Source organism: Ranitomeya imitator, chromosome 6 (genome assembly GCF_032444005.1).
Source record: "Ranitomeya imitator isolate aRanImi1 chromosome 6, aRanImi1.pri, whole genome shotgun sequence".
NCBI classification, from domain to species: domain Eukaryota; kingdom Metazoa; phylum Chordata; class Amphibia; order Anura; family Dendrobatidae; genus Ranitomeya; species Ranitomeya imitator.
In genome coordinates, this window is record NC_091287.1 from 555,292,817 (window position 1) to 555,308,963 (window position 16,147).

At 38.9% G+C, this 16,147-nt stretch overlaps 1 protein-coding gene across 2 annotated transcripts in view; it reads left to right on the plus strand.

The window, feature by feature from the left end:
- LOC138643166 (adhesion G protein-coupled receptor B1-like) overlaps nucleotides 1–16,147 on the plus strand; it is a 572,016-nt gene that overhangs the window by 303,581 nt on the left and 252,288 nt on the right. For both annotated transcript variants that reach the window (XM_069731992.1, XM_069731993.1), the window contains exons 15-16: nucleotides 1,436–1,538; nucleotides 3,472–3,515. In XM_069731992.1, coding sequence (XP_069588093.1) covers nucleotides 1,436–1,538; nucleotides 3,472–3,515 — 147 coding nt within the window. The remainder of the gene's footprint in view (nucleotides 1–1,435; nucleotides 1,539–3,471; nucleotides 3,516–16,147) is intronic.

Here is a 16,147-nt window from a genome sequence, read left to right on the forward strand (position 1 = left end):
GAGTCAGGGATCCGAGATGGCGAGTCAGGGATCCGAGATGGCGAGTCAGGGATCCGAGATGGCGAGTCAGGGATCCGAGATGGCGAGTCAGGGATCCGAGATGGCGAGTCAGGGATCCGAGATGGCGAGTCAGGGATCCGAGATGGCGAGTCAGGGATCCGAGATGGCGAGTCATGGATCCGAGATGGCGAGTCAGGGATCCGAGATGTTGAGTCAGGGATCTGAGATGTTGAGTCAGGGATCTGAGAAGGCGAGTCAGGGATCTGAGAAGGCGAGTCAGGGATCTGAGAAGGCGAGTCAGGGATCTGAGAAGGCGAGTCAGGGATCTGAGAAGGCGAGTCAGGGATCTGAGAAGGCGAGTCAGGGATCTGAGATGGCGAGTCAGGGATCTGAGATGTTGAGTCAGGGATCTGAGATGTTGAGTCAGGGATCTGAGATGTTGAGTCAGGGATCTGAGATGTTGAGTCAGGGATCTGAGATGTTGAGTCAGGGATCTGAGGTGTTGAGTCAGGGATCTGAGATGGCGAGTCAGGGATCTGAGATGGCGAGTCAGGGATCTGAGATGGCGAGTCAGGGATCTGAGATGGCGAGTCATGGATCTGAGATGTTGAGTCATGGATCTGAGATGTTGAGTCATGGATCTGAGATGTTGAGTCAGGGATCTGAGATGTTGAGTCAGGGATCTGAGATGGCGAGTCAGGGATCTGAGAAGGCGAGTCAGGGATCTGAGAAGGCGAGTCAGGGATCTGAGATGGCGAGTCAGGGATCTGAGATGTTGAGTCAGGGATCTGAGATGTTGAGTCAGGGATCTGAGATGTTGAGTCAGGGATCTGAGATGTTGAGTCAGGGATCTGAGATGTTGAGTCAGGGATCCGAGATGTTGAGTCAGGGATCCGAGATGTTGAGTCAGGGATCCGAGATGTTGAGTCAGGGATCCGAGATGGCGAGTCAGGGATCCGAGATGGCGAGTCAGGGATCCGAGATGTTGAGTCAGGGATCTGAGATGTTGAGTCAGGGATCTGAGATGTTGAGTCAGGGATCTGAGATGTTGAGTCAGGGATCTGAGATGTTGAGTCAGGGATCTGAGATGGTAAATCAGAGATCTGAGATGGTAAATCAGGGATCTGAGATGGTGAGTCAGGGATCTGGTGTAGTTAGTGATCAGTGATGTGATAAGTCAGTATCTAATGTAAGTGATCTGATAAGTCAGTGCTCTGAGATGATAGATTGGTTTTCACGATAATACCTCCATACTGTGACATAAGTGCCTGCCCGGAGATAATAAGTCTGTCTCCTGGACAGTGGCCTATAATGTGATGTTCTCTGTGTTTCACCTCCACGTTTGTTTGGTTCCTGACCGTCTCAGGCTTCTTGACCTCATTCAACTTAAAGTGTTGATGATCTTTCTGCTTTTCTCTTTTTCTTCCTCATTCAGAAACACCACCGTCCTGAACTCTAAGATCATCTCTGTGACGGTGAAGCCCCCTCCACGCTCCGTGTCTGTGCCCCTGGACATCGAGTTCTCCCACCTGTACAACGTGAGTTGATCCCATTGACATATGGTGATGTAATCTCTCCGTGTGAATAGATTTTGTTGCCTTTCTGGGCTGTGAGAGATTCCCGGCTGTTTACTTCCACGGACAATTAAATAATCAAAAAAAAAATTCAGAAGAAACTTTTTATGGAAAGGTAGAAGTTCTGCGGCGAAGTTCACCCAGATGGTGACACTACCATGTATCAGACATGTGGCACATGTGGGGATAACTGAGTTTGACCCAAACCCCACGAGTAACATCTGATGGGGAAGAATACAACTTATGGAAAGTTTAAAAAGTTTAGAAAAAGTTCATATGAAGAAATTAATATTCAAGAGTGTTGAATAATTATGCAAATTGCATAAGTATCAGCGTCAAGATGTTCATATAATACCGCCATATATTGGTCAAGATGTTCATATAATACCGCCATATATTAGTCACGATGTCTATATAATATCGCCATATATTAGTCAAGATGTCCATATAATACCGCAATATATTAGTCAAGATGTCCATATAATACCGCCATATATTAGTCAACATGTTCATATAATACCACCATATATTAGTCAAGATGTTCATATAATACCGACATATTAGTCAAGATGTCCATATGATACTGCCATATTTTAGTCAAGATGTCCATATAATACTGCTGTATATTAGTCAAGATGTCCATATAATACTGCCATATTTTAGTCAAGATGTCCATATAATACCACCATATATTAGTCAGGATGTCCGTATAATACCACCATATATTAGTCAGGATGGCCATATAATACCGCCATATATTGGTCAAGATGCCCATATAATACCACCATATATTGGTCAACATGTCCATAAAATACCGCCATATCTTGGTCAAGATGCCCATATAATACCTCCATATATTGGTCAAGATGTCCATAAAATACCGCCATATATTGGTAAAGATGTCCATATAATACCGCCATATATTGTGCAGATGACCATATCATACCGCCATATATTGGTCAAGATACCCATATAATACCCCTATATATTGGTCAAGATGTCCATAAAATACCGCCATATATTGGTCAAGATGCCCATATAATACCGCCATATATTGGTCAAGATGTCCATAAAATACCGCCATATATTGGTCAAGATGCCCATATAATACTGCCATATATTAGTCAAGATGTCCATATAATACCTCCATATATTGGTAAAATAATAGTGACATGCAGTAATAAATCCTTACAGTGCCACGTCCAGTGTTCAATACATAAACAATATACCATTCATTGCCTGTGAATAACGCCATATGGTGCTCAAATATTGCCACCATACGACACCCAAATCACAAGTCTGTACATACTGTAAATAATCTAATAGCGCACACACAGTAAATAATAGTGATATACTGCGTCTGTAATATGCCTCAAATTGGGGGTCCCAAGGTCCCCTGCGTGAGTGGAGTGGCAGAAGGTATGAATTTGGCTTCCTGTATCCTAGCGATGACATCATGAGCGCCTCGATGATGTCATCGCCCTTGATGCAATATTTAAAGCGATATTACGAGGATATGAAAAGCGACGTAAATTCGCTCAGTACCGTTAATTCCCGCAGTTTCCAAACCGCCAAGGTCAGCGCATTCTCAGACTGTCATTGTCATAGTAAAAATCAATGTGTGTCATTAACAGTATCAAACGCGCGCGGATTATCACCTTGCCCTAGGCGAGCAATATGTGTTAAGTGGGAAAGTAATGGAACTGTAATTTGCGGTTTGCACAGAATACAAAGTCTCCGTCCCAACTCAGTCCACCGCTTCGTGGCGGAGCGCTCAGCCACCGGTCTCAGACGGAGAGATAAATGTCCTATCATTACCAAGATTACAAAAAAATTAATACTGTTTTTTTTTTTTTTTGTCTTCTTGTTTTTTTGTTTTTTTTTTACATTTTTTCAGGGAACAACCAACCACACTTGTATCCTCTGGGACGAAACCGATACGTAAGTCAAATCCTTAATTCAAAATTTCCCGCTTTTTTAAAATTTATTTTTATTATTATTTTATTATTGCATTTCAAATCTGGCTAGGTTTAAAAAAAAATTCCCAAAAATATATCCGATCTCGTTTTTTTGTGTTGTTACCAGAAGTCTTCATATGGCTGAATTTTTATGCACTTTTATGCTGTATAATATTTATCAAAAAAAAGAAGAAAAAAAATACAAAAGTTTCAGTATACGGCTGCATAAATGTGGCCAAGTATTGTATATTTCTGTAAATTTTTGGGGAAAAATAGAACATTTAGTCTTTGGGGTTTTCTGTGTTTTACAGCCGTGAGCAATCTTTATTTCAAGGTGTAAAGTTTACAACAGAGAGAAAAAAAGTCCACTTTTTACAAACTTTTTTAATAAAAAGTTTCAAATATTGAAATGTTAGTAACATTCCCAACAAAAGCCAAAAAAAGAACGAAAGATAATGACGTTTTATGTAATGTACTGTTCCTGTGCTGCTTTCTGTGAGGTAAAACATTTCTTTACATGTTTTTTAATGTTTTACCTCACAGAAAGCAGCAGCTGTGATCACGTCCTGTAATGTCTTTATATTCTCTTTTTCTTCCCTCCCGCCCCTCCCCCCCCCCCCCCCGAATAGACAATGTCCTTGTATGGTCAGATACCGCCTTTACACAGTACAGCAGGGGCACATTTATAAGAAACATTTTGTTAAACACATCCAATTGTGGAACTTATTTTTATTCCAAGATCTATATGACAAAATATTTGGTGATTTACTTAGCACCATTGTATTCTAGAATAAAATCTTGCAATCTATAGATGCAATGTAGAAAGCGCACAGGATTTTGTTTATATTTGCAAAATTAGCACTGAGGGGTTTACTAATGCCCTCCTAGTTTTTAGTGTGTGAAGAGTCCAAGAAAGGCTGTTATTAAGGTTCTGTTCCTGCGGTATGTCTCAGATCAATCAAATCAGTCACACTGACTTTGCAGTTACAACACCTCCCTAAATATCTCATTGAGTAACTATTAAGTTACAGCTCTTCCCTTTGTATCACACAGAGTGGCTGTGCATCTACAGTTCTTCTATATATATATATCACACTAAGTGACTATACAGCTACAGCACTTCCCTATAGATTACACTGAGTGACTATGCAGCCACAGATATCTCCTATATACCATATATCACACTCAGTGACTATACAGCTACAGAACTCCCTATAAATCACACTGAATGACTATACAGCTATATCACCTCCCTATAAATCACACTGAATGCCTATACAGCTATAGCACCTCCCTATAAATCACACTGAGTGACTATACAGCTATAGCACCTCCCTATAAATCACACTGAATGACTATACAGCTATAGCACCTCCCTATAAATCACACTGAATGACTATACAGCTACAGAACTCCCTATAAATCACACTGAATGACTATACAGCTATAGCACCTCCCTATAAATCACACTGAATGACTATACAGCTATAGCACCTCCCTACAAATCACACTGAGTGACTATACAGCTACAGAACTCCCTATAAATCACACTGAATGACTATACAACTATAGCACCTCCCTATAAATCACACTGAATGACTATACAGCTACAGAACTCCCTATAAATCACACTGAATGACTATACAGCTATAGCACCTCCCTATAAATCACACTGAATGACTATACAGCTATATCACCTCCCTATAAATCACACTGAATGACTATACAGCTACAGAACTCCCTATAAATCACACTGAATGACTATACAGCTATATCACCTCCATATAAATCACACTGAATGACTATACAGCTATAGCACCTCCCTATAAATCACACTGAATGACTATACTGCTATATCACCTCCATATAAATCACATTGAGTGACTATACAGCTATAGCACCTCCCTATAAATCACACTGAATGACTATACAGCTACAGAACTCCCTATAAATCACACTGAATGACTATACAGCTATATCACCTCCATATAAATCACACTGAATGACTATACAGCTATATCACCTCCATATAAATCACACTGAATGACTATACAGCTATATCACCTCCCTATAAATCACACTGAATGACTATACAGCTATAGCACCTCCCTATAAATCACGCTGAGTGACTATACAGCTATATCACCTCCCTATAAATCACACTGAATGACTATACAGCTATAGCACCTCCCTATAAATCACACTGAATGACTATACAGCTATAGCACCTCCCTATAAATCACACTGAATGACTATACAGCTATATCACCTCCCTATAAATCACACTGAATCACTATACAGCTATATCACCTCCCTATAAATCACACTGAATGACTATACAGCTATATCACCTCCCTATAAATCACACTGAATGACTATACAGCTATAGCACCTCCCTACAAACCACACTGAATGACTATACAGCTATATCACCTCCCTATAAATCACACTGAATGACTATACAGCTATATCACCTCCCTATAAATCACACTGAATGACTATACAGCTATAGCACCTCCCTATAAATCACACTGAATGACTATACAGCTATATCACCTCCATATAAATCACACTGAATGACTATACAGCTATATCACCTCCCTATAAATCACACTGAATGACTATACAGCTATAGCACCTCCCTATAAATCACGCTGAGTGACTATACAGCTATATCACCTCCCTATAAATCACACTGAATGACTATACAGCTATAGCACCTCCCTATAAATCACGCTGAGTGACTATACAGCTATAGCACCTCCCTATAAATCACACTGAATGACTATACAGCTATAGCACCTCCCTATAAATCACACTGAATGACTGTACAGCTATAGCACCTCCCTATAAATTACACTGAGTGACTATACAGCTATAGCACCTCCCTATAAATCACACTGAATGACTATACAGCTATATCACCTCCCTATAAATCACACTGAATGACTATACAGCTACAGAACTCCCTATAAATCACACTGAATGACTATACAGCTATAGCTCCTCCCTATAAATCACACTGAATGACTATACAGCTATAGCTCCTCCCTATAAATCACACTGAATGACTATACAGCTATATCACCTCCCTATAAATCACACTGAATGACTATACAGCTACATCACCTCCCTATAAATCACACTGAATGACTATACAGCTATAGCTCCTCCCTATAAATCACACTGAATGACTATACAGCTATAGCTCCTCCCTATAAATCACACTGAATGACTATACAGCTATATCACCTCCCTATAAATCACACTGAATGACTATACAGCTATATCACCTCCCTATAAATCACACTGAATGACTATACAGCTATATCACCTCCCTATAAATCACACTGAATGACTATACAGCTATATCACCTCCCTATAAATCACACTGAATGACTATACAGCTATAGCTCCTCCCTATAAATCACACTGAATGACTATACAGCTATAGCTCCTCCCTATAAATCACACTGAATGACTATACAGCTATATCACCTCCCTATAAATCACACTGAATGACTATACAGCTATATCACCTCCCTATAAATCACACTGAATGACTATACAGCTATATCACCTCCCTATAAATCACACTGAATGACTATACAGCTATATCACCTCCCTATAAATCACACTGAATGACTATACAGCTATAGCTCCTCCCTATAAATCACACTGAATGACTATACAGCTATAGCTCCTCCCTATAAATCACACTGAATGACTATACAGCTATAGCACCTCCCTATAAATCACACTGAATGACTATACAGCTATATCACCTCCCTATAAATCACATTGAATGACTATACAGCTATATCACCTCCATATAAATCACACTGAATGACTATACAGCTATAGCACCTCCCTATAAATCACACTGAATGACTATACAGCTACAGAACTCCCTATAAATCACACTGAATGACTATACAGCTATATCACCTCCCTATAAATCACACTGAGTGACTATACAGCTATAGCACCTCCCTATAAATCACACTGAATGACTATACAGCTATAGCACCTCCCTATAAATCACACTGAATGACTATACAGCTATAGCACCTCCCTATAAATCACACTGAATGACTATACAGCTATAGCACCTCCCTATAAATCACACTAAATGACTATACAGCTACAGAACTCCCTATAAATCACACTGAATGACTACAGCTATAGCACCTCCCTATAAATCACACTGAATGACTATACAGCTACAGAACTCCCTATAAATCACACTGAATGACTATACAGCTATATCACCTCCCTATAAATCACGCTGAATGACTATACAGCTACAGAACTCCCTATAAACCACACTGAATGACTATACACCTATAGCACCTCCCTATAAATCACACTGAATGACTATACAGCTACAGAACTCCCTATAAATCACACTGAATGACTATACAGCTATATCACCTCCCTATAAATCACACTGAATGACTATACAGCTACAGAACTCCCTATAAATCACACTGAATGACTATACAACTATATCACCTCCCTATAAATCACACTGAATGACTATACAGCTATATCACCTCCCTATAAATCACACTGAATGACTATACAGCTACAGCACCTCCCTATAGATCACACTGAATGACTATACAGCTACAGAACTCCCTATAAATCACACTGAATGACTATACAGCTATATCACCTCCCTATAAATCACACTGAATGACTATACAACTATATCACCTCCCTATAAATCACACTGAATGACTATACAGCTACAGAACTCCCTATAAATCACACTGAATGACTATACAGCTATATCACCTCCCTATAAATCACACTGAATGACTATACAGCTATAGCACCTCCCTATAAATCACACTGAATGACTATACAGCTATATCACCTCCCTATAAATCACACTGAATGACTATACAGCTACAGAACTCCCTATAAATCACACTGAATGACTATACAGCTATATCACCTCCCTATAAATCACACTGAATGACTATACAGCTATATCACCTCCCTATAAATCACACTGAATGACTATACAGCTATATCACCTCCCTATAAATCACACTGAATGACTATACAGCTATAGCACCTCCCTATAAATCACACTGAATGACTATACAGCTATAGCTCGTCCCTATAAATCACACTGAATGACTATACAGCTATATCACCCCCCTATAAATCACACTGAATGACTATACAGCTATAGCACCTCCCTATAAATCACACTGAATGACTATACAGCTATATCACCTCCCTATAAATCACACTGAATGACTATACAGCTACAGCACCTCCCTATAGATCACACTGAATGACTATACAGCTACAGAACTCCCTATAAATCACACTGAATGACTATACAGCTATATCACCTCCCTATAAATCACACTGAATGACTATACAACTATATCACCTCCCTATAAATCACACTGAATGACTATACAGCTACAGAACTCCCTATAAATCACACTGAATGACTATACAGCTATATCACCTCCCTATAAATCACACTGAATGACTATACAGCTATAGCACCTCCCTATAAATCACACTGAATGACTATACAGCTATATCACCTCCCTATAAATCACACTGAATGACTATACAGCTACAGAACTCCCTATAAATCACACTGAATGACTATACAGCTATATCACCTCCCTATAAATCACACTGAATGACTATACAGCTATATCACCTCCCTATAAATCACACTGAATGACTATACAGCTATATCACCTCCCTATAAATCACACTGAATGACTATACAGCTATAGCACCTCCCTATAAATCACACTGAATGACTATACAGCTATAGCTCGTCCCTATAAATCACACTGAATGACTATACAGCTATATCACCCCCCTATAAATCACACTGAATGACTATACAGCTATAGCACCTCCCTATAAATCACACTGAATGACTATACAGCTACAGAACTCCCTATAAATCACACTGAATGACTATACAGCTATATCACCTCCCTATAAATCACACTGAATGACTATACAGCTATATCACCTCCCTATAAATCACACTGAATGACTATACAGCTATATCACCTCCCTATAAATCACACTGAATGACTATACAGCTATAGCACCTCCCTATAAATCACGCTGAGTGACTATACAGCTATATCACCTCCCTATAAATCACACTGAATGACTATACAGCTATTGCACCTCCCTATAAATCACACTGAATGACTATACAGCTATATCACCTCCCTATAAATCACACTGAATGACTATACAGCTATAGCACCTCCCTATAAATCACACTGAATGACTATACAGCTATATCACCTCCCTATAAATCACACTGAATGACTATACAGCTATAGAACTCCCTATAAATCACACTGAATGACTATACAGATATAGCACCTCCCTATAAATCACACTGAATGACTATACAGCTACAGAACTCCCTATAAATCACACTGAATGACTATACAGCTATATCACCTCCCTATAAATCACACTGAATTACTATACAGCTACAGAACTCCCTATAAATCACACTGAATGACTATACAGCTATATCACCTCCCTATAAATCACACTGAATGACTATACAGCTATAGCACCTCCATATAAATCACACTGAATGACTATACAGCTATAGCACCTCCCTATAAATCACACTGAATGACTATACTGCTATATCACCTCCATATAAATCACATTGAGTGACTATACAGCTATAGCACCTCCCTATAAATCACACTGAATGACTATACAGCTACAGAACTCCCTATAAATCACACTGAATGACTATACAGCTACAGAACTCCCTATAAATCACACTGAATGACTATACAGCTATAGCACCTCCCTATAAATCACACTGAATGACTATACAGCTATATCACCTCCCTATAAATCACACTGAATGACTATACAGCTATATCACCTCCCTATAAATCACACTGAATGACTATACAGCTATAGCACCTCCCTATAAATCACACTGAATGACTATACAGCTATAGCACCTCCCTATAAATCACACTGAATGACTATACAGCTATATCACCTCCCTATAAATCACACTGAATGACTATACAGCTATAGCACCTCCGTATAAATCACACTGAGTGACTATACAGCTATAGCACCTCCCTATAAATCACACTGAGTGACTATACAGCTATATCACCTCCCTATAAATCACACTGAATGACTATACAGCTACAGAACTCCCTATAAATCACACTGAATGACTATACAGCTATAGCACCTCCCTATAAATCACACTGAATGACTATACAGCTATAGCACCTCCGTATAAATCACACTGAGTGACTATACAGCTATATCACCTCCCTATAAATCACACTGAATGACTATACAGCTACAGAACTCCCTATAAATCACACTGAATGACTATACAGCTACAGAACTCCCTATAAATCACACTGAATGACTATACAGCTATATCACCTCCCTATAAATCACACTGAATGACTATACAGCTATAGCACCTCCCTATAAATCATGCTGAGTGACTATACAGCTATATCACCTCCCTATAAATCACACTGAATGACTATACAGCTATATCACCTCCCTATAAATCACACTGAATGACTATACAGCTATAGCACCTCCCTATAAATCACGCTGAGTGACTATACAGCTATATCATCTCCCTATAAATCACACTGAATGACTATACAGCTATAGCACCTCCCTATAAATCACGCTGAGTGACTATACAGCTATAGCACCTCCCTATAAATCACACTGAATGACTATACAGCTATAGCACCTCCCTATAAATCACACTGAATGACTGTACAGCTATAGCACCTCCCTATAAATCACACTGAGTGACTATACAGCTATAGCACCTCCCTATAAATCACACTGAATGACTATACAGCTATATCACCTCCCTATAAATCACACTGAATGACTATACAGCTACAGAACTCCCTATAAATCACACTGAATGACTATACAGCTATATCACCTCCCTATAAATCACACTGAATGACTATACAGCTATAGCTCCTCCCTATAAATCACACTGAATGACTATACAGCTATAGCTCCTCCCTATAAATCACACTGAATGACTATACAGCTATATCACCTCCCTATAAATCACACTGAATGACTATACAGCTACATCACCTCCCTATAAATCACACTGAATGACTATACAGCTATAGCTCCTCCCTATAAATCACACTGAATGACTATACAGCTATAGCTCCTCCCTATAAATCACACTGAATGACTATACAGCTATAGCACCTCCCTATAAATCACACTGAATGACTATACAGCTATAGCACCTCCCTATAAATCACACTGAATGACTATACAGCTATATCACCTCCCTATAAATTACACTGAATGACTATACAGCTATATCACCTCCCTATAAATCACACTGAATGACTATACAGCTATATCACCTCCCTATAAATCACACTGAATGACTATACAGCTATAGCTCCTCCCTATAAATCACACTGAATGACTATACAGCTATATCACCTCCCTATAAATCACACTGAATGACTATACAGCTATATCACCTCCCTATAAATCACACTGAATGACTATACAGCTATATCACCTCCCTATAAATCACACTGAATGACTATACAGCTATATCACCTCCCTATAAATCACACTGAATGACTATACAGCTATAGCTCCTCCCTATAAATCACACTGAATGACTATACAGCTATAGCTCCTCCCTATAAATCACACTGAATGACTATACAGCTATAGCTCCTCCCTATAAATCACACTGAATGACTATACAGCTATATCACCTCCCTATAAATCACACTGAATGACTATACAGCTATATCACCTCCATATAAATCACACTGAATGACTATACAGCTATAGCACCTCCCTATAAATCACACTGAATGACTATACAGCTACAGAACTCCCTATAAATCACACTGAATGACTATACAGCTATATCACCTCCCTATAAATCACACTGAGTGACTATACAGCTATAGCACCTCCCTATTAATCACACTGAATGACTATACAGCTATAGCACCTCCCTATAAATCACACTGAATGACTATACAGCTATAGCACCTCCCTATAAATCACACTGAATGACTATACAGCTATAGCACCTCCCTATAAATCACACTGAATGACTATACAGCTATAGCACCTCCCTATAAATCACACTGAATGACTATACAGCTACAGAACTCCCTATAAATCACACTGAATGACTATACAGCTATAGCACCTCCCTATAAATCACACTGAATGACTATACAGCTACAGAACTCCCTATAAATCACACTGAATGACTATACAGCTATATCACCTCCCTATAAATCACACTGAATGACTATACAGCTACATTACTCACTATAAATCACACTGAATGACTATACAGCTATAGCTCCTCCCTATAAATCACACTGAATGACTATACAACTATATCACCTCCCTATAAATCACACTGAATGACTATACAGCTATATCACCTCCCTATAAATCACACTGAATAACTATACAGCTATAGCACCTCCCTATAAATCACACTGAATGACTATACAGCTACAGAACTCCCTATAAATCACACTGAATGACTATACAGCTACAGAACTCCCTATATATCACACTGAATGACTATACACCTATAGCACCTCCCTATAAATCACACTGAATGACTATATAGCTACAGAACTCCCTATAAATCACACTGAATGACTATACAGCTATATCACCTCCCTATAAATCACACTGAATGACTATACAGCTACAGAACTCCCTATAAATAACACTGAATGACTATACAACTATATCACCTCCCTATAAATCACACTGAATGACTATACAGCTATATCACCTCCCTATAAATCACACTGAATGACTATACAGCTACAGCACCTCCCTATAAATCACACTGAATGACTATACAGCTACAGAACTCCCTATAAATCACACTGAATGACTATACAGCTACAGAACTCCCTATAAATCACACTGAATGACTATACAGCTATATCACCTCCCTATAAATCACACTGAATGACTATACAGCTATATCACCTCCCTATAAATCACACTGAATGACTATACAGCTACAGAACTCCCTATAAATCACACTGAATGACTATACAGCTATATCACCTCCCTATAAATCACACTGAGTGACTATACAGCTATAGCTCCTCCCTATAAATCACACTGAATGACTATACAGCTATATCACCTCCCTATAAATCACACTGAATGACTATACAGCTATAGCACCTCCCTAGAAATCACACTGAATGACTATACAGCTACAGAACTCCCTATAAATCACACTGAATGACTATACAGCTATATCACCTCCCTATAAATCACACTGAATGACTATACAGCTATATCACCTCCCTATAAATCACACTGAATGACTATACAGCTATATCACCTCCCTATAAATCACACTGAATGACTATACAGCTATAGCACCTCCCTATAAATCACACTGAATGACTATACAGCTATAGCTCCTCCCTATAAATCACACTGAATGACTATACAGCTATATCACCTCCCTATAAATCACACTGAATGACTATACAGCTATAGCTCCTCCCTATAAATCACACTGAATGACTATACAACTATAGCACCTCCCTATAAATCACACTGAATGACTATACAGCTACAGAACTCCCTATAAATCACACTGAATGACTATACAGCTATAGCACCTCCCTATAAATCACGCTGAATGACTATACAGCTATAGCTCCTCCCTATAAATCACGCTGAGTGACTATACAGCTATATCACCTCCCTATAAATCACACTGAATGACTATACAGCTATTGCACCTCCCTATAAATCACACTGAATGACTATACAGCTATAGCTCCTCCCTATAAATCACACTGAATGACTATACAGCTATATCACCTCCCTATAAATCACACTGAATGACTATACAGCTATAGCACCTCCCTATAAATCACACTGAATGACTATACAGCTATACCACCTCCCTATAAATCACACTGAATGACTATACAGCTACAGAACTCCCTATAAATCACACTGAATGACTATACAGCTATAGCACCTCCCTATAAATCACACTGAATGACTATACAGCTACAGAACTCCCTATAAATCACACTGAATGACTATACAGCTATATCACCTCCCTATAAATCACACTGAATGACTATACAGCTACAGAACTCCCTATAAATCACACTGAATGACTATACAGCTATATCACCTCCCTATAAATCACACTGAATGACTATACAGCTATAGCACCTCCATATAAATCACACTGAATGACTATACAGCTATATCACCTCCATATAAATCACACTGAATGACTATACAGCTATAGCACCTCCCTATAAATCACACTGAGTGACTATACAGCTATATCACCTCCCTATAAATCACACTGAATGACTATACAGCTACAGAACTCCCTGTAAATCACACTGAATGACTATACAGCTATAGCACCTCCCTATAAATCACACTGAATGACTATACAGCTATAGCACCTCCGTATAAATCACACTGAGTGACTATACAGCTATATCACCTCCCTATAAATCACACTGAATGACTATACAGCTACAGAACTCCCTATAAATCACACTGAATGACTATACAGCTACAGAACTCCCTATAAATCACACTGAATGACTATACAGCTATATCACCTCCCTATAAATCACACTGAATGACTATACAGCTATAGCACCTCCCTATAAATCACGCTGAGTGACTATACAGCTATATCACCTCCCTATAAATCACACTGAATGACTATACAGCTATAGCACCTCCCTATAAATCACACTGAATGACTATACAGCTATAGCACCTCCCTATAAATCACGCTGAGTGACTATACAGCTATATCACCTCCCTATAAATCACACTGAATGACTATACAGCTATAGCACCTCCCTATAAATCACACTGAATGACTATACAGCTATATCACCTCCCTATAAATCACACTGAATGACTATACAGCTATATCACCTCCCTATAAATCACACTGAATGACTATACAGCTATAGCACCTCCCTACAAACCACACTGAATGACTATACAGCTATATCACCTCCCTATAAATCACACTGAATGACTATACAGCAATATCACCTCCCTATAAATCACACTGAATGACTATACAGCTTTATCACCTCCATATAAATCACACTGAATGACTATACAGCTATATCACCTCCCTATAAATCACACTGAATGACTATACAGCTATAGCACCTCCCTATAAATCACGCTGAGTGACTATACAGCTATATCACCTCCCTATAAATCACACTGAATGACTATACAGCTATAGCACCTCCCTATAAATCACGCTGAGTGACTATACAGCTATAGCACCTCCCTATAAATCACACTGAATGACTATACAGCTATATCACCTCCCTATAAATCACACTGAATGACTATACAGCTATAGCACCTCCCTATAAATCACGCTGAGTGACTATACAGCTATAGCACCTCCCTATAAATCACACTGAATGACTATACAGCTATAGCACCTCCCTATAAATCACACTGAATGACTGTACAGCTATAGCACCTCCCTATAAATCACAC